General features: G+C 38.3%; 6 protein-coding genes across 6 annotated transcripts in view; all 6 read right to left on the bottom strand.

Annotated features, from left to right (window-relative positions):
* Nucleotides 1-3,722: 3,722 nt before the first annotated feature.
* Nucleotides 3,723-6,426, bottom strand: LOC128634885 (protocadherin alpha-3-like). The gene has a single exon (XM_053685492.1). The coding sequence runs from the start codon at nucleotides 6,163-6,165 to the stop codon at nucleotides 3,754-3,756; it is 2,412 nt and encodes an 803-aa protein (XP_053541467.1). The 5' UTR covers nucleotides 6,166-6,426; the 3' UTR covers nucleotides 3,723-3,753.
* Nucleotides 6,427-6,644: 218 nt separating this feature from the next.
* On the bottom strand, nucleotides 6,645-9,612 carry LOC128634884 (protocadherin alpha-2-like). Its single transcript, XM_053685491.1, has one exon. The coding sequence runs from the start codon at nucleotides 9,382-9,384 to the stop codon at nucleotides 6,961-6,963; it is 2,424 nt and encodes an 807-aa protein (XP_053541466.1). The 5' UTR covers nucleotides 9,385-9,612; the 3' UTR covers nucleotides 6,645-6,960.
* Nucleotides 9,613-10,087: 475 nt separating this feature from the next.
* LOC128634949 (protocadherin alpha-8-like) lies at nucleotides 10,088-12,753 on the bottom strand (the record flags this gene model as incomplete). Its single annotated transcript, XM_053685922.1, has 1 exon — nucleotides 10,088-12,753. A coding segment is annotated over exon 1 (2,526 nt), but the record flags the coding sequence as incomplete, so codon positions are not given.
* A 1,850-nt stretch (nucleotides 12,754-14,603) lies between these two features.
* On the bottom strand, nucleotides 14,604-17,165 carry LOC128634948 (protocadherin alpha-8-like). Its single transcript, XM_053685921.1, has one exon. It carries the CDS (start codon nucleotides 16,986-16,988, stop codon nucleotides 14,604-14,606), a length of 2,385 nt encoding a protein of 794 aa, XP_053541896.1. The 5' UTR covers nucleotides 16,989-17,165.
* LOC128634947 (protocadherin gamma-A5-like) lies at nucleotides 17,055-20,732 on the bottom strand. Its single transcript, XM_053685920.1, has 2 exons — nucleotides 18,134-20,732; nucleotides 17,055-17,059 (listed from the first exon to the last, which is right to left on the bottom strand). Exons 1-2 carry the CDS (start codon nucleotides 20,499-20,501, stop codon nucleotides 17,055-17,057), a joined length of 2,373 nt encoding a protein of 790 aa, XP_053541895.1. The 5' UTR covers nucleotides 20,502-20,732.
* A 1,298-nt stretch (nucleotides 20,733-22,030) lies between these two features.
* Nucleotides 22,031-22,512, bottom strand: part of LOC128634883 (protocadherin alpha-8-like) — a 2,474-nt gene continuing 1,992 nt past the window's right edge. The window contains exon 1 of the mRNA XM_053685490.1: nucleotides 22,031-22,512. This exon is cut by the window's right edge and continues 1,992 nt beyond it. Within this exon, the coding sequence (XP_053541465.1) occupies nucleotides 22,031-22,512 (482 nt within the window).

Raw genomic sequence — 22,512 nt, 5'->3', positions numbered from 1 at the left:
GTAAATGACTTTGTAGAAGAGTGGGGTAACATCTCACAGCAAGAACTGACAAATCTGGTGCATCCATGAGGTTGAGATGCACTGTACTTAAAGCAGTTGGTGACCACCAGATACTGACTGTAACTTTTGATATTGACATGCCCCCCAACCCCCGCCCCCACCCCCACCCCCACCCCCTTGTTCAGGGACTCGTTATTCCGTTTCTGTTCGTTTGCCAGAAATAAAAGCAGTTGAATGTGAGAGGACATTTCTTTTTTTTTGCTGAGTATAGAAAGATGAGAATTTAGCCAACAGAACTTGCTGAATTTTATTTTATGTACTTTACTTCATTAAAAAAGGCTACTCACCATGCTATTTCACAGATGATGACACAAAATACCAAACCTTTTGTCTATACATGTAAAAAGGTATAGAGTGGTGACATGCCAGTTTATCTTTGTTTTCACATTTTCCCTTAGATTATAAATAATACTATATATTATATTAAGTTGAAAATACTCTAAAACAAATTTGTATTCACATGACCATATAAAATGGAAGTTAATATTGAAGTAAGTTGAATGAAAAGTGTAATATTTAAAAATCCCTTGCTCCAATACAAAACTTAACGTGACGAAACTGTTACTGATAAATAAGCACTAATTAACAGAAACACAAGCAAAAAGATGTGGGGAAGCTCCAGTATGACATTTCTACAAATCAAGCTACATAAACAATTATTCAAACTGTCAGTGTCAGGACATAAGTTTGTAATCATGATTATTGTCAGCTGAGAGTATTGTAGCAAATGTTGCTGTGAATTACCTGAAAGTGATCATTACCATTTTACAAGAAATAATGTTTGTGTTGCTCTGCCACACTAAAGTTTTGTGTCTCTTTTTTTTTACTTCGCACCCTTAAGATCTTGCTCCCACCTGGAAACTATTATTTCCATTGTTGTATTGATGCTGTTACTGAAAGTCAAATACTGCCAAAATTTTTAACCAAAACGACCAGTTTCTATTCAGATTTGTCTGCTTTATTGAATAAGTATAAATCTTGATGTCTTGTAACATGATCCAAACCATGACTGTGGGCATTTACTTCCTGCAGCAAAAAATAATACCGTCATTGTATCCATTACCTGTATAATAGGTTGTATCCTATATCAGTATCAATTTCAGCTTAAAAAACAAAAAGTCTGAATTACACCAGCAAATAAATATGAAAAGATACCTCTGACTGCCATTGTAAATGATTACACCAAAATAATTGCAAAAGTTGAAGCCTCTCATCTAGCTATGACTGAATGGTTTAGCATCAATGTATACTTCATAAATGAAACTAATTTCCTATTTAGTAATACCAGCAGACAGAACAAACAGCATGAACAATACAACACTATACATGTCACCAATAGGATAGAGCTTTAGCTGTGAAAGAAATGGTATGAGTCAACACAAACTACAATATATCGTCCATTACCTTGTTCCAGTCTCCTGTCTTCTAATCACAACTACCAAATTAATAACCAAGACTTTTAGAGTATATTTGCAAAATCTTGATCCTAGCATTCCAGTAGTGACATTACAGAGCCTTTTGTTTGTGTACACACTTTGCCTGTGTTGACCACGTTTTGATTATTGAGTTTTGCATAGCTTATGCAAATCTGTCTGGTGATTGCATGATACTTTGCCTTTCTATCAACTTTGATTTTGGTTTGCCCTTTTGGACTTAGATCCAAACCCTGTCTATATAAGCTAGATCTTTACTATTACTGTTTGGTTTCTAGTCATTAAACCAATACATGTATTATTTGCAGTATTTCTGTTCTAAGTTTAAAGGATGGGTAAATTAAACATGTCTCCATCAAATGTATATGCACAAACATACATTGAACAAGTTTAATAGATAAAATATGAGTTGATCAAAAGCTTATAAATGCACGTTTAACATTTGGTATTTAAAGGTTAAAGATTTCAGCACTGCGGACAGCAATGACTTATTACACCACCACAGTGGTTCTCAATACGGGGGCGCGGAGAGATTGGAAGGTGGGAGCAAATTGTTTTCAAGAAAAAAAAAACACAGACAGGGCATCATTTGGGTACTCGGTGTATTTTATTGCTTTTCAAATAAAATGTGCATAAATGAAAAACCTTGCGTTCCCTCTCCCTCTACATTTTCTTTTTGCTGGGGAGAGGCGGAGCTTAGCTTGCCTTTTATCTAGCTGTCAGTGCAGACCTGTGTTGCCAATTTAGCAACCACATATCTAGTGACTTTTTGGATAAACCTTAGTGACTTTCCGAATGTCACCAGTGCTGTCCTGCAAGCGCAAGGTCTTGCTTTCCTGCTGCACTCACAACTCTCTCTGCGTCTGCTCTGTTCAGTGAGTGGCTGAGAGCTGGAGATTTAACAATGCCATGGATTACTAGACGCGCCCTTCATCCCAATTTACATCATTCTTATGCGAATGTTTTTAGAATGCAAGTCGAATGGAATGCAACATGTTTTACATGTAAAATAGTCCACATTATTACAGCCTAGTTCTCTTGTTCAAAGTAGTTATAGTATTGAGAAACATCTGACTATATTTCTAGCTGTCTATCAAAACAGATTGTAAAATAGGTTATATATAGATAGATTTTGTATAGAATAGATAATCATTATACTTGCTCTCCTCCAATACGGAAGGTGGTGGGGGGGGGGGGGGGGGGGGGTGCCACATGATAGGGGAGGCCTGAGAGGGGAGGGGGAGACTTTTGGCTTAAGTTACAAAAGGTTGAGCACTTCTGCACTACCATAATGTACAATATGCAGTGTACTTCAAGAAGAAATGTATACTTAGTCAAAACTGGAGCATTTCCTAACGTAATATAATTGGATGCTTCTGTTCCCTGTGTAGGAAAATACTGGAGGTTCCATAAAAGCTTGAAGTTTAAAGTATATTTCCAGCTGCAGTTTTATTAATAGAGGGGCACCAATTTGAAATATATATAACTTCAGCTTGTATACCTGAGAGTTTAATGAAAACTATAAAATGCATTTTCGTGACCTGTGAAGCTCTGGTGAACTCCATGCCCAGAGGGTTAAGGCAGTGCTGGTAAATAATGGTGGCCACACAAAATATTGACACTTTGGGCCCAATTTGGACATTTTCACTTAGGGGTGTACTCACTTTTGTTGCCAGCGGTTTAGACATTAATGACTATGTGTTGAGTTATTTTGAGGGAACAGCAAATTTACACTATTACACAAGCTGTACACTCACTACTTTACATAGTAGCAAAGTGTCCTTTCTTCAGTGTTGTCACATTAAAAGATTTAATCAAATATTTACAAAAATGCAAAGGGTGTACTCACTTTTGTGAGATACTGTATGTTGTCTGTTTTGTTATTTTGTAAGAAATCCCAATTAGGTTACGTGGCACCGCAGATGTGGGTCACAATGTCTTATACAGTATATTATATGGGTGGAGAACGGTGGGGGCCCACATCGATATTTTTCAAAGGGGCCCAGAACTCCCTAGCTACGGCCCTGTTTCTGTTTGTGGATTGTTTATCGACTGTTGGTCTTCTATGCCATTGTTTCCATAAGATATTTCCAAAACGCAAAAAATGTTAGAAGTATGTCATAAACCATCAAGCTAGTATTAGTTAATACTGTCGGACAATATTGAAATTTTAAGTTGATTAGAAAACCACAAATAGGACAGTCACAGGGAATACATTTTGGGTATTAATAAATATCATGTACAGCAGGTTAAATGTGATTTAAACTCCTACCGCATCAGAAGGCCTGCTCCTGCGATCTGGTACCAATAGTGTATTCCGATTACTTGCTGGATGCATATCAGAACCGATACTCATTCTGGGTCCAACTAACATGTAGCGTTTATCTCCGGATCTGTATTGGATGCTGTGACACAGTGTCCCATCGTAATTTGTATCTTGTAAATACTTGGAGGAATAGTCTGTAGATTTGGAGCACTGCATTACAATCAGCACGATGATACTGATAATAAACAGAAACGAAACCGAGCCCAAGGTAATGATCAAATAAATAGTAACATTATTTTCTTCCTCTTCTTTTACTGCGTTTTTAACATCAGAAGCTGCAAAAGCCTCTTTGGGTTCAACAAGTTTGATAATCACAGTAGCTGTTGCTGAAAGTGAGACGTTGCCATTGTCTTTGACCAGTATGACCAGCTTATGTTCAGCCTCATCTGTTTCTGTGAATGAGCGAAGGGTCCTTATCTGTCCTGTATAACGGTCCAAAGCAAAGAGACTGTGGTCACTCACTTCCTGCAGTGAAAATAATAACCAGCCGTTGTATCCTATATCCGCGTCATAGGCTCTCACTTTAGTCACTAAATGTCCTGCGTTGACATTGCGGGGAATCTCCTCCACACCTTCAGCAGAACCGTTAGCACTGACTGGATATAAGATCACTGGAACGTTGTCGTTCTGATCCAGAATGAACACGTTCACTGTGACGTTGCTGCTTAGTGCCGGAGTTCCAGAATCTGTAGCGAGCACGTGAAACTGGAACGTTTTAGTAGTCTCAAAATCAAAACTTTTTAGTGCACTAATAATGCCTGTTTCTGGATTGACATTTAAGAATGTTGCCATATCATTCTTCATCGTACGGCTCTGTGAAATGCTCAATCCTAATTTGTCTGTGTTTCTAATAATTTGGTAGGAAATCGCAGCATTTTCATTCAGATCTTTGTCAGACGCGCTGACAGAGAATATCAAAGCACCGGGAACGTTATTTTCCATCAAGTACAGTTCGAGAGGATTTGGGGTAAATTCCGGAACATTATCATTAACATCTGAAACGTGAACAGTCAAAGATTTGAATGTGGACAGCGGAGGCTGACCTAAATCAATGGCTTTTATCACGATGTCATATTGTGAAACAAGTTCTCGGTCTAACCGTTGTTTAGTAGCTAATGAGTACATATTCTCCTGAACGGATGACTTTAGCTCAAAGGGTACATCATTGGAGATACTACAAATAACTTTACCATTAACACCAATGTCTTTATCTGTGACACTAATTAAAGAAACAACCGTGCCAGGTTGTGAATTTTCGGGCACCACGTTAGAAAGTGATGTCACATCTATCTCTGGATAATTGTCATTTTCGTCAGTAATCTTTATAATCACTCTACAGTCGGTTGTCATTGCCGGCTGCCCTTTATCCGAGGCCTGTATGTTTAGTCTATATACTTCATTTTCTTCAAAGTCAATAGGCTCTTTAATTTGTATTTCACCGGTGATACCATCCAGGGTAAATGTGTCATGCACTTTTCGTCGAATGGTTCTACCAAAACTGTACATTATATCGCCATTTAAGCCCTCATCTAAATCTGTCGCGTTGACACGTACTACTAATGTGCCTACGGGTGTATTTTCTCTTAGGGTAACATAATAAACATCTTTACTGCATACTGGCCGATTGTCATTGATATCAAGGACAGTAACAGTAATGTTTAATGTACCTGATCTTGGAGGAGTCCCTCCATCTGCTGCGGTCAAAACTAAACTATGTTTTCCGTTTTGCTCTCTGTCTAAAGCATTGTGTAAAACTAAAACGGGGGTTTTCTCCTCCTCTATATTATCCCTAATTTCTAAGACAAAGTAGTTATTTTTTGATAGCGCATATGTGCAAATAGAATTAGTGCCGATGTCTGGATCACGGGCGCTCTGGAGCTCGAAGCGTGCCCCTGTTAAAGTGTTTTCAGCAATTTCAAAATGCTGTTCTTTCTCGGGAAACCAAGGACTATGATCATTAACATCAGCGATTTCTACAACAATATAATGAATCTCTAGCGGATTGTCGACGGCGATTTTTAAATTTAGGATGCATGAAGCAAGGCCATCACATACCTCCTCTCTGTCGATTTTCTTAAGAACAGACAGGACACCATTGTTCTGATTTACCTGGAAAAAAGCACCGTTTGCTCCAGAAACGATACGAAACCGCCTTTCCACTAAAGTACTGAGGTCAAGACTCAAATCCTTCGCAATATTTCCCACAACCGAGCCCTCTTTCACTTCCTCTGGAATAAGGTATTTTATCTGAGCAGAAACCTGCCTCTCGAAACAGTTCAGCACCATGAAACCTATAGCAATCCAGCAGTACTCCCATCTCCGCCTTTGTTCGCAGTTATCCATCATTGTCTATTTAAATCGGTATTTGGTCGCAACGATGCAGTGTTTCTGTTCAATTACAAGTCTTACACATGAATTCTTTATAATCCAACATTAATGATATTAAGATGAGTGATATTCTTCTATAAAAAGCAACTCTCGTGTTAGTCAAACTGGTGTCTTCACGGATAAACAAGAAGAAAATGGACTTGCGCAAAACACAGCAGTGGGCAGGGCTTCATATCTCCTCTCAGTCCTTATGTAACACTGACCCCCTATGGCATTATCAGTGAGAAACATGAAAATTAATGTTTCCAACATAAACAATTAAATGACTACCAAGTAAAAAACCACCAACAGTTTTATATTGTGAGCTTGGTGCAAGAGCAGTTATAAGATACATTAAATTTTTGACATACCATCTGGAAAAAATTTAAGTGCAATTCTATATTTATATTTCAATATGATACCAGTATTTCTATACATCTCTGTATTACTATCATTATTATACTTGTTTTTGATTAATGTAAAGAGCAAAAAGATGATAAATTGTTGAAGAAACCATATGTTAAACATCATATTATTTAAGCTTAGTACTCAGGAAAAAATCTGATCTGGTTTTACATACGTATTCAGGTGATCAAATAAGGTTAATATCTCTGATGGCCAAGGCAGATGCTGCAGTTTTCATTATGAGATGAGACAGATAGAAACAGATAGAAAACTACAAAAACTACAAAATTCGACGAACATTTGAAAAGAAACGGTTTTCAATATTGTGATATTAGAGGCATTTGACGACATTTACGTATATGACTCTCTTTATAGATACGTATAAGAGGAGTCTCTTTTTTGAACAATAAAGATGACAGACTCGCCTCTTACCTCACCAGAAGTTCTCCTCCTGCGATCTGGTACAACTAACGTATTCCCATTACTTCCTGGAACTAGAGTCGAACCGATACTCATTCTGGGCCCAACTAGCATGTAGCGTTTATCTCCGGATCTGTACTGGATGCTGTGACACAGTGTCCCGTCGTAATTCGTATCTTGTAAATATTTGGAGGAATAGTCTGCAGATTTGGAGCACTGCATTACAATCAGCACGATGATACTAATGATGAAAAGAAATGAAACCGAGCACAAGGTAATGATCAAATAAAATGTCACGTCATTCGACTCGTCATGGTTCACTGCGTTTTTAACATCAGAAGTTGCAAAAGCCTCTTTGGGCTCCACAAGTTTGATAATCACAGACGCTGTTGCTGAAAGTGAAACGTTTCCATTGTCTTTGACCAGTATGACCAATTTATGTTCAGCCTCATCTGTTTCTGTGAATGAGCGAAGGGTCCTTATCTGTCCTGTATAGCGGTCCAAAGCAAAGAGACTGTGGTCACTCACTTCCTGCAGTGAAAATAATAACCAGCCGTTGTATCCTATATCCGCGTCATAGGCTCTCACTTTAGTCACCAAATGTCCTGCGTTGACATTGCGGGGAATCTCCTCCACACCTTCAGCAGAACCGTTAGCACTGACTGGATATAAGATCACTGGAACTTTGTCGTTCTGATCCAGAATGAACACGTTCACTGTGACGTTGCTGCTTAGTGACGGAGTTCCAGAATCTGTAGCGAGCACGTGGAACTGGAACGTTTTGGTTACTTCATAATCAAAACTCTTTAGCGCGTGAATAACTCCTGTTTCAGAATTGATACTTAGAAATGTAGGCATGTTGTTCTTTGCACCATCACCTCTAAGAATGCTGTATGAGATAACTGCATTTTCATTCATGTCTTTGTCTGATGCAGTAACAGAAAATATAGAAGCACCGGGAGTGTTATTTTCCATTAGATATAATTCTATGGGATTTCGAGAAAACTCTGGACTATTATCATTCACATCTGATATTTGCACATGCAAACTCCTTTGTGCAGTTAGAGAAGGTTGGCCCAGGTCTGTGGCTGTTACAGTAATGTCGTAATGGGAAATCGCCTCTCTGTCCAAATATGAGTTTGTAATTAAAGAGTACATATTTTCCTGTCCAGACGGTTTTAGTTCAAAAGGTATGTTTGTTGACAAAGAACATATAACTTTCCCGTTCACACCAGAGTCTTTGTCTGAAACACTGATTAACGAAATAACTGTTCCCGGTTTGGAATCTTCAGGCACCACATTAGAGAGTGATGTAATTTCTATTTCAGGATCGTTATCATTTACATCTAAAATTTTCACAGTGACCCTGCAATTGACAGTCATTGGAGGTGTGCCTTTATCCGAAGCCAAAACATCTAATCTGTGGACATCAGTATTTTCAAAATCTATTTCGCTTTTTACTCGGATTTCACCCGAAACTGTATCCAAATCAAATACTTCATAAAATTTACGGTTTAAGTTGCTACCAAGGGAGTATATAATCTGCCCATTTGAACCCTCGTCTAGATCTGTTGCGTTCACCTTCAACACAATAGTACCTATCGGAACGTTCTCCTGTAAATGTACCGTGTAAACCTCTTGACTGAAGACTGGACGATTGTCGTTGATATCGAGAACAGTGACAGTGACATTTAATGTGCCAGACCTTGAAGGATTTCCACCATCCACTGCTGTCAATGTCAGTTCATGTTCAGCTTTACGCTCTCTATCTAATGCTTTCTGTAAAACCAGGAAGGGTACCTTTTCGTCGTCTCTATCTTTTATTTCCAAATCGAAATGTTCGTTTTTGCTTAATTTGTAAGAGCGCACGGAATGTACGCCGATGTCTGGATCGCGCGCACTTTGTAGTTGAAAACGCGCACCCGGTAGTGTGCTCTCGGCGATCTCTACTGTTTGTTGCTTATCTGGAAATCTAGGTGCGTTGTCATTTATATCCGTAATGTCTACTACCACATAATGAATCTCCAGTGGGCTGTCAACTGCGATTTTGAGGTTAAATACACAGGGATTGCTGATGTCACATGCCTCCTCTCTGTCGATTTTTTTATGAACATACAAGACGCCATTGTTCTGGTTTACTTGGAAAAGACCGTCCTTAGGTCCAGAAACGATACGGAACCGTCTGTCCACCAATGTACTTAAATCCAGATCCAAATCCTTCGCAATATTTCCCACAACTGTCTCCTCTTTTACCTCCTCTTGAACAGAATATCTTATCTGAGCACAAGCCTGCTTCCCGATGCACAGCAGCAACGAAATACGTAGCGCAATCCAGCAGGACTCCCATATACGCCATTGTGTGCCTTTATCCATCCTAGATGTTTCCTTACAACAGTTTTGGTTTTAAAATATCCTTTCTATATAAGGTTATAAAAGATAAACCTCAATCCTTTCTAATCCATTGTTCGTGATATTAACACAATTGCCTTTTTTCTTTTGTTATTAAAAAATAAATAAAATAATGCAGCTCTCGTGCCAGTCAACCCCGCGTCTCCCTGTATCTAGAAAAAAAAGCATGTATATACAGCAGTGGGCGGTGATTGCTATTCTCTGTCCCTATGTAACACTGACCTCATCTGGTGACAGGACCAATTTTTTTAATATGCTGTAAAATTAAAAAAAAAAAAAAAAAAAAAAAAAAGTTTTTCACAATAATAAACCGGATAATTAGCGGGCAAAGGATACGCACTACTTTTAGATATTGAGTTTGACAAATACTTGACATCCTAAAGCTATCAAAACTCTAAAGTAGTGTAATCCATACGTATGGGTCAATATTTCAAATGAACAACATTCTAGAACATCTAGAAAGTGCTGTTCACCACTTTTGTGCGTATAAACTAATAAAATTTTGCTTTGCAAAATCAGTGGCGTGTGATTGTATATTTTTAAATTATTATTATTATTATTATTATTATTATTGTTGTTGTTGTTGTTGTTGTTATTATTATTATTATTATTATTATTATTTTATTATTATTATTATTATTATTATTATTATTATTAATGTTGGTAGTGGTGGTGGTGATGGCATTAGGCCTAGTAGAAGTTGTAATAATTCAATTAATTTTAAGGATAACTCGATATCTGCATTGCTAGAAGATGATATAATTAGTGTAAGGCCCGAACAAAAGGGATTGAAGAAAAAAAAAATCATATTAACTCTTACCTCCATAGAAGCTCTCTTCCTGCGATCTTGTATCACTAGAGTATTCCCATTGCTGCCTGGAACTATAGTAGAACCGATACTCATTCTGGGTCCAACTAACATGTAACGTTTATCTCCGGATCTGTACTGGATGCTGTGACACAGTGTCCCATCGTAATTTGTATCTTGTAAATACTTGGAGGAATAGTCTGTAGATTTGGAGCACTGCATTACAATCAGCATAATAATACTGACAATAAAAAGAAACGAAACTGAGACCAAGGTAATGATCAAATAAAATGTAACATTATTTTCTTCCTCTTCTTTTACTGCGTTTTTAACATCGGATGCTGCAAATGCCTCTTTGGGCTCCACAAGTTTAATGATCACAGTCGCTGTTGCTGAAAGTGAAACGTTTCCATTGTCTTTGACCAGTATGACCAGTTTATGTTCAGCATCATCTGTTTCTGTGAATGAGCGAAGGGTCCTTATCTGTCCTGTATAGCGGTCCAAAGCAAAGAGACTGTGGTCACTCACTTCCTGCAGTGAAAATAATAACCAGCCGTTGTATCCTATATCCGCGTCATAGGCTCTCACTTTAGTCACCAAATGTCCTGCGTTGACATTGCGGGGAATCTCCTCCACACCTTCAGCAGAACCGTTAGCGCTGACTGGATATAAGATCACTGGAACATTGTCGTTCTGATCCAGAATGAACACCTTCACTGTGACGTTGCTGCTTAGTGACGGAGTTCCAGAATCTGTAGCGAGCACGTGAAACTGGAACGTCTTAGCTGCTTCATAATCAAAGCTCATTAGCGCGTGAATAACTCCTGTTTCAGAATTGATATTGAGGAAAGATGCAATATTTTGTTCTCCTCCTTTAATGATTTGGTAAGTGATCGCAGCATTTTCGTTCATGTCTGTGTCCGAAGCGCTAACAGAATATATAGATGCACCAGGTGAGTTGTTCTCAAGTAGGTACAACTCAAGAGGGCTCTGGGGAAATTCTGGACTGTTGTCGTTTACATCTGATATTTGGACGCTTAATGTTTTAACTGAAGATAGTGGCGGCTGTCCCAAATCTGCAGCTCTTATTGTTATTTCGTAATGTGATATCCGCTCGCGATCTAATTGTGCACTGGTCACTAAGGAATACATATTTTCTTTAAATGAAGGCTTCAGTTCAAAAGGTACGTTGTCTAATGTGCTACAAACGACCTTTCCGTTGACCCCGGAGTCTTTGTCAGTGACACTGATAATAGAAATTACAGTTCCTATTTTTGAGTTTTCGGGGACCACGTCAGACAGAGATGTAATATCTATCTCGGGTTTGTTGTCATTTGTATCAGCTACTTTTATCACAACTCTACAGTTACTTGTCTTAGGTGGTTGTCCTTTATCTGACGCCGTTATAATAGCCCTAAAGGTATCAGTAGTCTCGAAGTCTATGTCGCCTTTTACGGTAACATCTCCTGTATTTTTGTCTAACTCAAAAGTATTGTACACCTTTTTCTCAAGGTTTTTCACAAAAGAAAATGTTATGTTTCCATTTGACCCTTCGTCTAAATCAGTGGCAATGACTCTGAAAACAAGAGCTCCAACTTGAGCATTTTCTTCTATTGTAACAGAATAATGTTCCTGGCTGAATTTTGGTCTATTATCATTTTCATCTAGAACTATCACTGAAATATTTATACTCCCCGATCGTGTTGGGGTTCCGCCGTCCATGGCAGTCAACATCAAATTATGTATTTTTTGTTGCTCCCTGTCTAATGACTTGCGTAATTTTAAAATGGGTATTTGTCCTTCTCCTCCATTTTCTCGAAGCGCAAGTTCGAAATGTTCACTTTGGCTTAATTTATAAAAGCGAATTGTATTTACACCAGAATCGGGGTCGCTTGCAGGCTGCAACTGAAATTCCTCACCAGGCACAGTGGATTCAGATATTTCAATAAGCTGTTCGTTATCATTAAAACTCGGGGAATGATCGTTTACGTCGGTAACTTCAACTTCCACGTAATGGATTTCTAGGGGCTTCTCCACAATGAGTTTTAGATTAATCAAACACGCACTGGTGCCATCACATATCTCTTCTCTGTCTATTTTCTCACGAACGGATAAAAAGCCACTGTTTGGATTTAGCTCAAAAAGGGCGTCATTAGAACCAGAAACAAAACGGAGTCGCCTGTTTAACAAAGTACTTACATCAAAACCCAAATCCTTAGCAATATTTCCCACAACCGAACCTGATTTCACCTCCTCTGGAGTAGAGTACCGTATCTGCGCAAACACTCGCTCTGTGAAGCAAATCAGCAAAGAAAAGCACAGCGACATGCAGTATGTCTGCCATTTGCGCCTTTGTCTTCCACCTTCCATCGCAAAAGATGACATTTCAAGACAAACAAATCCAGTGATTGTAGTTTCCTTTTTTAGTAAATGGTCTAGTCTCAAACAATGAATCTGAGAATATGTTGTTTCTTCATTTTATAAAAATGCCGTCGTCCGTGATAATCGCCATCCTCCGAATCATACAGCAGTCAGCCCGTTTACGTGCATCTGCTACTGCCTCATGCAAAGCAATCCAGCAAGGCCTGTACTCCATTAACTTTCCTTATGCATTAGTGACACCTTGAGGTCTACTTAAGGTAAAAGCACAATGTTCTTTTTTACCCTTCTTTGAAAATTTCTCACTAATAAACTATAATGAAAATATAAATCCCAAAAGATACAGCACTAGTGCCTTTTAGCAATCATGTAAGCAGGTTCACCAGCAAAAAAATAAAACCATTGAAAATAATATAGTTTCAGAGTAATGATACGCTATTTAAATCAGAACCTGGCAAAGCTGTTTCATAAATAGACCCAAGATTTGTATTTAGTAAACTGAAAAGTTTTTGTTAGTAACACAATCAAAAAACCAAATCGATTGTTATTGTTGTTGTTGTATAATATATTAGCTGGGAGTATTACTACAGGCCCTGCTATAGTAAGTATAAGACTGTGATTTTTTTCCCCAAGCGCATTAAATAGTTACGTTCAGGATAATTCACAAAGCTGAATCTATGAAATTTAAAGAAATCTTACTTGCCCAAAAGAAATATTTAATTAACTACATGGAATTTTCTGTTCTTCTGGAAGAATATGCATAGACGAATTTTATTATTTAGCAGTGGTGGCTTAGCTTAGGTGAGTTAACTCTGGGTTACTGAACTGAAGGTCGGAGGTTCAAGCCCCGACGCTGCCAAGCTGTCACTGTTGGGCCCTTGAGCGAGGTCCTTAACCATCTCTGCTCCATCGACGCTGTCATGCGCTCTGACCCCAACTTACTGGCATGTTATGGTATGCGAAGAAAAAGACTTTCTCTGCAATGTGTATGTGACCAATAAACCGCTACATAAGCAGTGTTATTTCAGTACCATGGAGAGATCTCTACCAACAGCGGGTGTTCAAACATAGGGGAATTCTTTTTTTTTTTTAGTTAAATGCACTGTTATTATAGATAAGTGGTCTGATGGATTAGTAACTGATTGAGTCACTGATTCAGTAAGAATTTGTTAGACTGATTCATATCGGTAACTCCTACGGTCTGTGAATCTTTTAGAACGATTTGCTTAGAGGATGTAAAGATAAGTGTCTTTAACCAGAAAATTGGACGACGCTGGTCACGCTGTGTTTTGAGATGGAGTCTGCGAGGACAACACATTCTTGTCAATGCCATCTTTTCCCGATACAGTTTTTTAATCTCACCACACTCAATTTACTGTAAAATCACAACTCGGGTTTTGCCGTGGATTCGGTAGCGATGCAGGAAACACTGGTGAAAACACAAATATCCCCTTATAATAAAGAATGTATGACCCATAACGTTGCTTGTTTTCTTTTAGATGTTGTCACAGTGATGCTGTCAGATGGTTAAAACCACTCTCCTGTCGTCAGTCCTCCTGATCATAGCCTTCATAGTAAGCGAGTTCGGTGCAGTATGACTCAGTTGCAGCACTGATTGTAAAACTAAACGTGATTGGTTGGAGCGAGACCGTTCTACGATTGGTCAGTGCAATGTGGCAGTTATTCGATTGGCTTGAGTAGACGGTGGGTGGAGTCCAACTATTTGTTGATTTGTATGCACCACTCTTGATGCTAGGAATGTTTCATAATCCACAAGTGCGTGCAGATATTTATTTATTAATTTAATTAATTTTTGTGACTTCTAGCATATATTTGTGGATCTCACAATGTATGAAAAAATTTGGAAGACATTTTGCTGAAAAGTGTTAATTTCCCATATGTATGGCGCCTTTAGGGACACCCTGTACATTGGTAAAGTATGTATATGCAAAAAACGGCTGTACAGGAATCCCAATAAAATTCGACAACAAATATATTATATATAACATTTCTTTCTTACCTCACCAGACGTTCTCCTCCTGCGATCTGGTATCACTAGAGTATTCGTATTACTTCTTGGAACTAGAGTAGAACCGATACTCGTTCTTGGTCCAACTAACATGTAGCGTTTATCTCCGGATCTGTACTGGATGCTGTGACACAGTGTCCCGTCATAATTTGTATCTTGCAAATACTTGGAGGAATAGTCTGTAGATTTGGAGCACTGCATTACAATCAGCACGATGATACTGATGATGAAAAGAAATGAAACCGAACCCAATGTAATGATCAAATAAAATGTAACGCTGTTTTCTTTCTCTTCTTTTACTGCGTTGTTAACATCAGAAGCTGCAAAAGCCTCTTTTGGCTCAACAAGTTTGATAATCACAGTGGCTGTTGCTGAAAACGAAACATTTCCATTGTCTTTGACCAGTATGACCAGTTTATGTTCAGCATCATCTGTTTCTGTGAATGAGCGAAGGGTCCTTATCTGTCCTGTATAGCGGTCCAAAGCAAAGAGACTGTGGTCACTCACTTCCTGCAGTGAAAATAATAACCAGCCGTTGTATCCTACATCCGCGTCATAGGCTCTTACTTTAGTCACCAAATGTCCTGCGTTGACATTGCGGGGAATCTCCTCCACACCTTCAGCAGAACCGTTAGCACTGACTGGATATAAGATCACTGGAGCGTTGTCGTTCTGATCCAGAATGAAGACGTTCACTGTGACGTTGCTGCTTAGTGACGGAGTTCCAGAATCTGTAGCGAGCACGTGGAACTGGAACGTTTTTGTAGTTTCGAAGTCAAAGGGTTTTAGTGCTTGTATAACACCTGTTTCCGAATGAATGTTAAGGAACGATGCTATGTCATTGGGTTTATTCCCCCCTCTGAGAATATTATAAGATATTAAAGCGTTTTCATTTACATCGCTATCAGATGCGCTGATACAAAATATAGAAGCACCTGGAAAATTATTTTCAAATACATACAGTTCAACAGGGTTTTGGGTAAATACTGGCTTATTATCATTCACATCTGAAATTTGCACGCTCAGTGTTTTAGTGGTGAATAAAGGAGGCTGCCCTAGGTCTGTGGCTGTAATCGTTATGTCATAATATGAAACTATCTCTCGGTCCAGTTGTTCTTTAATCACTAATGAGTAGATGTTCTCCTGAATTGATGGTTTTAATTCAAATGGTACGATTTCCGATATAGCGCTCTTGACCTTCCCATTTGCACCAGTGTCTCTGTCACTAAAACTAATTAGCGATATTACAGTTCCAGGTCTGGTATCCTCAGGAACTATGTTGGACAATGAAGTAACCTCTATGCACGGTTGATTGTCATTTACATCTAGTATCTTTATGATAACTCTGCAATCAGTGGTCAAAGGAGGCTGACCACCGTCTGAGGCTTGAATATCTAGTTTGTAAATGTTAGTCTGTTCAAAATCTACTTCGCCCTTTACTCGAATTTCACCCGTTACGTTATCTAAAACAAAAATATCGAAGGCGTTTTGTTTTTTGTCACCCCCGAAAACAAAAGACACTTCCCCATTTACACCGTCATCATTATCATTTGCCTGTAATTTCAACACCAATGTTCCAATGGGTGTGTTTTCTTTCAGTGTTGTCGTATATACGTCTTGACTAAATATAGGACGATTGTCATTAACGTCAAGAACAATAACTGTTATGTTGAGTGTACCTGACCTATGTGGGCTTCCTCCATCGAATGCAGTTAAGATTAAATTATGTTCTGCTCTGCGCTCACGATCGAGTGGCTTCTGTAAAACCAAAAACGGAAGCTTATCTTCTCCCCTGTCCCTTATTTCCACATCAAAATGTTCGTTTTGGCTTAATTTGTATAATCGAACAGAGTTCTCTCCATTGTCAGGGTCACGAGCGGCTTGCAGCTGAAAACGGGTATTTTGAACAGTTGATTCTGCTATTTCAAGACGTTTCTCTTTTTCCGTAAACATTGGAGAATGGTCATTTACATCTGTAATTTCCACCCCTATGTAATGAATCTCAAGAGGGTCTTCAACGACTATTTTCAAATTTATTACGCAAGGGTTAATTGCAGAACATATTTCCTCTCTGTCGATTTTCTTATGGGTATACAAAACGCCATTGTTCTGGTTTAAGTGGAAAAGAGCACTATCAGAACCGGACACAATACGAAGCCGTCTGTTCACCAACATACTAATATCAAGCCCTAAATCCTTAGCGATATTGCCCACAATATATCCTTCTTTCAATTCTTCCGGAATAGAGTACCTTATCTGAGCCGTAATCTTGTTCCCAAGACACATTAGCAAAGAAATCCGGAGAACAATCCACGAGCAATCCCATCTGTGCCTTTGTCTGTTGTTATCCATCACGAACAATCTTCTTTAAAGACCAAGCAAATCACCGAGGATATAATCACGGCATGAGCATATTCTTCAAACTGGAATAAGAAAGAATTTATTTTTCACATCCCATTAAGGTGTTTTTATTATTTAAGTCAGTTTAGCGTCGTGTTCACGGCAGTCTTCCAAACGGATTGCATGAGAAAACAGTGGATGGGCAGGGTCTGACATTAGGAAAGGATCGTGGTGTATTACTGACATCTTGAGGCCTATTCTATGAGGACAATTTTCATTGTCTGCTCATACAGTATATATGATCTAGAATGTGAATGCAAAACAAAAACCCGACTACAGCTTGCTACGCTTTAAGACGCCTTAACAAGTTCCACAAAAACTTTATAATCCATGATATAAACAACAATTACTACAACTAAAACAACAACAAGTTGTCGACACTTAAAGTAAACTGCTAGCTATTAGCAGACTTTTTTTTTTTCTTTTTTTTTTAAACAACACATGTCTGCCGGGTGGGTACTTTACACTAGATTAAAAAAAGACTGAGATAACAACAAATATGAAACTCGTAAATATGTAACCCCCTCAAGATTGTATTTGAACCAGTTTATTCTGCACGTTAAATCCGAAAACACCAAGGGTAAATTATGTGCGCTGTTTGCTTTGGTAATTGAGAAACGGCTTTGTGTTGCAGTGAAGATAACAAAGTTAATATTAGCATCAAAACTGACGTAAATGCTAGGCTAAGACGTTCCAGTGGAAGACTACAACGATACCTTCGGTTGTACCGGCAACCCAGCCGTTATATTGTGATATCTATTCAAAGGTCCGTTTAACATTGTATGAAGTTCCTAAGCAAAATTACACCAACCGCTGAACCCAGTATCTTTGTATCTCTACAAAGAGTATAACAGTACCCATAAGTGTCACACTCTGAAAAGCTCAGGAAGGATAAGGAAGGAATGATATTCTTGAAAAAGAGCATATCGTTTTCCATTTCAGTAATAAAAGTGCTGTTTGAATCACATGTAAATGAATCACATGTAAATGAACTATATGAAAATAAATAAATAAATTAAAGACAAAAGTGCTGTATGTATCTAGATAAGGAAACGTATGGTATGCTATAAAAATGTAGCAGCTATCAAAGCAAGTGCCGCTTACCTCCCCAGAAGTTCTCCTCCTGCGATCCTGTATCACTAGAGTATTCGCATTACTGCCTGGAACTAGAGTAGAACCGATACTCGTTCTTGGTCCAACTAACATGTAGCGTTTATCTCCGGATCTGTACTGGATACTGTGACACAGTGTCCCGTCATAATTTGTATCTTGCAAATATTTGGCGGAATAGTCTGTAGATTTGGAGCACTGCATTACAATCAGCACAATGATACTGATGATGAAAAGAAATGAAACCAAACCCAAGGTAATGATCAAATAAAATGTAACATTATTTTCTTCCTCTTCTTTTACAGCGTTGTTAACATCGGACGCTGCAAAAGCCTCTTTGGGCTCAACAAGTTTGATAATCACAGTCGCTGTTGCTGAAAACGAAACATTTCCATTGTCTTTGACCAGTATAACCAGTTTATGTTCAGCCTCATCTGTTTCTGTGAATGAGCGAAGGGTCCTTATCTGTCCTGTATAACGGTCCAAAGCAAAGAGACTGTGGTCACTCACTTCCTGCAGGGAAAATAATAACCAGCCGTTGTATCCTATATCCGCGTCATAGGCTCGCACTTTAGTCACCAAATGTCCTGCGTTGACATTGCGGGGAATTTCCTCCACACCTTCAGCAGAACCGTTAGCACTGACTGGATATAAGATCACTGGAACGTTGTCGTTCTGATCCAGAATAAACACTTTCACTGTGACGTTGCTGCTTAGTGACGGAGTTCCAGAATCTGTAGCGAGCACGTGGAACTGGAACGTTTTTGTAGTTTCGAAGTCAAAGCTCTTAAGTGCACGTATAACACCTGTCTCTGTATTAATATTCAAAACTGACCACATGTCATTAGACCTCGCTTCACCTTTCATGATTTGATACGTGATTTCCGCATTTTCATTCAAGTCTTTGTCAGTTGCGCTCACCGAGAATATGGAAGAGCCTGGAACATTGTTTTCTGTTAAATAAAGCTCAAGTGGATTTTGAGGAAATTCTGGAAGGTTATCATTTATGTCTGATACCTGCACACTCAGAGATTTAAAAGAGGACAAAGCAGGTTGACCCATGTCTATAGCCGTTAATACAATATCATAGTGGGGTATGAGCTCTCTGTCTAAGTGTTTACTTGTAATTAATGAATACACGTTATCTTCAACAGATGGCTTTAACTCAAATGGCAAACCAAGTGAAATGCTACAAACGATTTTGCCATTAATTCCAGAGTCTTTGTCTGTAACACTAATTAGAGAAATGACAGTTCCTGGTTTTGAGTCCTCTTGAACAGTATTTAGTATTGAAGTTACTTCTATTTCAGGTTTATTGTCGTTGACGTCTATTATTTTGATGATAACCCTGCAGTCGACAGAGAGCGGAGGCTGTCCTTTATCGGAGGCCTGTATGTTTAATCTATAAGTCTGAGTGTCCTCAAAATCGATCTCATTTTTGACTTGAATTTCTCCAGTAATGCGGTCTACTTGAAAAATATCTTGGATTTTACTTTTTGTATTTCTACCCCATGAATACTCTATTTCTCCATTGCTGCTTTCATCGGGATCAGTAGCATTCACTCTCATTACAATCTTTCCAACAGAGACGTCTTCGTGTAAAGATAACGAGTACACGTCTTGGCTACACACAGGTTGATTGTCATTTATATCAAGAACAGTTATAGTTATGTTAAGATTCCCAGATTTTGGTGGATTTCCACCGTCTAGAGCCGTTAAAAGTAATTCATGTTCAATGGTACTTTCCCGATCCAAATATTTTTGTAACACTAGCGACGGAATTCTATCCTCATCACCGTCTCTTGTTTCCAAGCTAAAGTGTTCGTTTTGACTTAATTTGTAAGCGCGAATAGAATTAGTACCAATATCTGGATCACGCGCTGGTTGCAAATCAAGTCGTGCACCTGGAGCTTTATTTTCTGCTACCTCTAAATGTAAGTGTTTATCTGCAAAACTGGGAGCGTGGTCGTTTATGTCAACTATTTCAATACCAATATAATGAATTTGAAGAGGATTCTCAACAGCAATCTTTATGTTTATCAAGCAGACATCATTACCAATACATAGGTTCTCTCTGTCGATTTTCTTTTGAACGTACAAGATTCCATTGTCCTGGTTTACCTTGAAAATCGCGTCCTTAGATCCAGATACGATACGCAATCGTCTGTCCACCAAAGTACCGACATCAAGACCCAAATCCTTAGCAATATTTCCCACAACTGTTCCTTCTTTCACCTCCTCCGGAACAGAGTACCTTATCTGACCAGAAACCCGCTCCACGAAGCACAATAGCAAAGAGAAACACAGAGAAATCCGGCAGTAGTCCCATTTTCGTATTTGTCTGCCGTCTTCCATCGCGGACGGAAATATTCAAATTATTCAAGAACAAACTGTCAATAATTTTCATGAATCGGGGTCGGATAAAGGTTATAAATATATCCGACGAATGTAACAAAAACAGGATCAAACATAAACCCAATAAAGAAATCGCTCTGCTCCATACACCCATCACACACACACTTTCCAGCCTGGAAAACAGCGGAAAAAAGGGTAGGGCTTTATACTATATTGGTGTAATACTGACGCCATGTGGAGCACAATCAAGCCAGCATTTCTTATTTTTTTTGCGCATTGCATGTATTAGAAAGAAAACGTTTTAGGAAGAGGGTTCTGGTTTAAAATCTATACTCTTCAAAATAAAGGTTCCAATTAAAAACAAAAATGGTTTTTCAACCTGATGTCATGGGAGAAACCTTTTAAGTTGCACAAATAAACTTTTAATTTTCAAATTCTTTAGAGAACCATCTATTTACTGGTGTTTTGAAGAACCCGGAAATGGTTCTTCACATCAGTGCCACAAGGAACCATGTTATCATATGTTCTCTAAAAAAAACCTTAGTTAGTGCTTTAAGGGACCAAAGAGATCTTAAGACTGATTCCACGAGAACTTTTTCCAGTCCGACAAAGAACCATAGGGGTAACTTTAACCTGTTAAGGGATGATACCTAAAAGATTCAATACACTGCTCCGAATAATCTATAACGAAAAAAACGAACATCTTTAATTGCCAAAGAACCATATCGCTCAAATTAAGAACCCTATACAATGAAAAGTTGTTTGTGACAAGAAGAAGGTTATTCGCAGAACCTATGGTGCAGTAAAGAACCACTGAAGAACCTTTTATTTTTAAGAGTGTATAAAACTTTATTTCCTTCTTGGTACTTTTTCCATGGAAAATTCACTCTCAGTGACTAAATATTTTAAGAACCAAATGGGAGCTTTTTGTGCGTAGATGTCTACCAAGATTATCAGGAAATAGAAAGAACAACACTGAACTACCATTACACACCACCCAGAATACATTTTTGTTCAGCGTGTATGTGAATCAAATGTTACAGTGAGACGAAATAAGACACTATATAATTTATTGAAGTTTAAGACAAGGCTTAAAGGCCAACCCATAAGAGCAATATGTAGAGAAAAAAACAACAGCAACAGCAACAGCAACAACAACAACAACAACAACAACAACAATAATAATAATAATAATAATAATAATAATAATAATAATAATAATAATAATAATAATGAACTGTAATCTAAAGCCCAGTTGTAATTAAGCAACACTGTATGATTATAAAATGGCATATTCATCAAATGCTTTCTAAAATGAATTCAGCACCGTGGACAGCACCACAAATGACCAAAGTCCAAAAAGTTTAACTCTCAGATCTATATAACATAAAAACTTTATGACAAATTTTCTTCCCGGCAGAAAACATGCCAAAATATTATACATAAAATGTTAATGGTAAAACCTTTTTAACATTTAAAATTTAGAAGAAATAGGCAAAAGTGAGTAAGCATTACACGGTTTACGTAGGTTAGTCAGCTCTTACCTCACCAGAAGTTCTCCTCCTCCGATCCTGTATCACTAGAGTATTTCCATTACTTCCTGGAACTAGAGTAGATCCGATACTCGTTCTTGGTCCAACTAACATGTAGCGTTTATCTCCGGATCTGTACTGGATACTGTGACACAGTGTCCCGTCGTAATTTGTATCTTGTAAATACTTGGAGGAATAGTCTGTAGATTTGGAGCACTGCATTACAATTAGCACGGTGATACTGATGAGTAAAAGAAATGAAACCGATCCCAAGGTAATGATCAAATAAAATGTAACGCTATTTTCTTGTACACTTTTTACTGAACTTTTAACATCGGACGCTGCAAAAGCCTCTTTGGGTTCAACAAGTTTGATGATCACAGTCGCTGTTGCTGAAAGTGAAACGTTTCCATTGTCTTTGACAAGTATGACCAGTTTATATTCAGCCTCATCTGTTTCTGTGAACGGACGAAGGGTCC

The sequence above is a fragment of the Ictalurus punctatus genome, chromosome 14 (assembly GCF_001660625.3).
Source record: "Ictalurus punctatus breed USDA103 chromosome 14, Coco_2.0, whole genome shotgun sequence".
Lineage (NCBI taxonomy): Eukaryota > Metazoa > Chordata > Actinopteri > Siluriformes > Ictaluridae > Ictalurus > Ictalurus punctatus.
The sequence above is the reverse complement of the archived record's forward strand: the minus strand, read 5'-3'. Positions and strand labels throughout refer to the sequence as shown.

Excerpts from the sequence above, each read along its gene's own strand:
- LOC128634885 (XM_053685492.1), bottom strand. The coding sequence starts at position 6,165 with ATGATGGATAACTGCGAACAAAGGCGGAGATGGGAGTACTGCTGGATT.
- LOC128634884 (XM_053685491.1), bottom strand. The coding sequence starts at position 9,384 with ATGGATAAAGGCACACAATGGCGTATATGGGAGTCCTGCTGGATTGCG.
- LOC128634948 (XM_053685921.1), bottom strand. The coding sequence starts at position 16,988 with ATGGATAACAACAGACAAAGGCACAGATGGGATTGCTCGTGGATTGTT.
- LOC128634947 (XM_053685920.1), bottom strand. The coding sequence starts at position 20,501 with ATGGAAGACGGCAGACAAATACGAAAATGGGACTACTGCCGGATTTCT.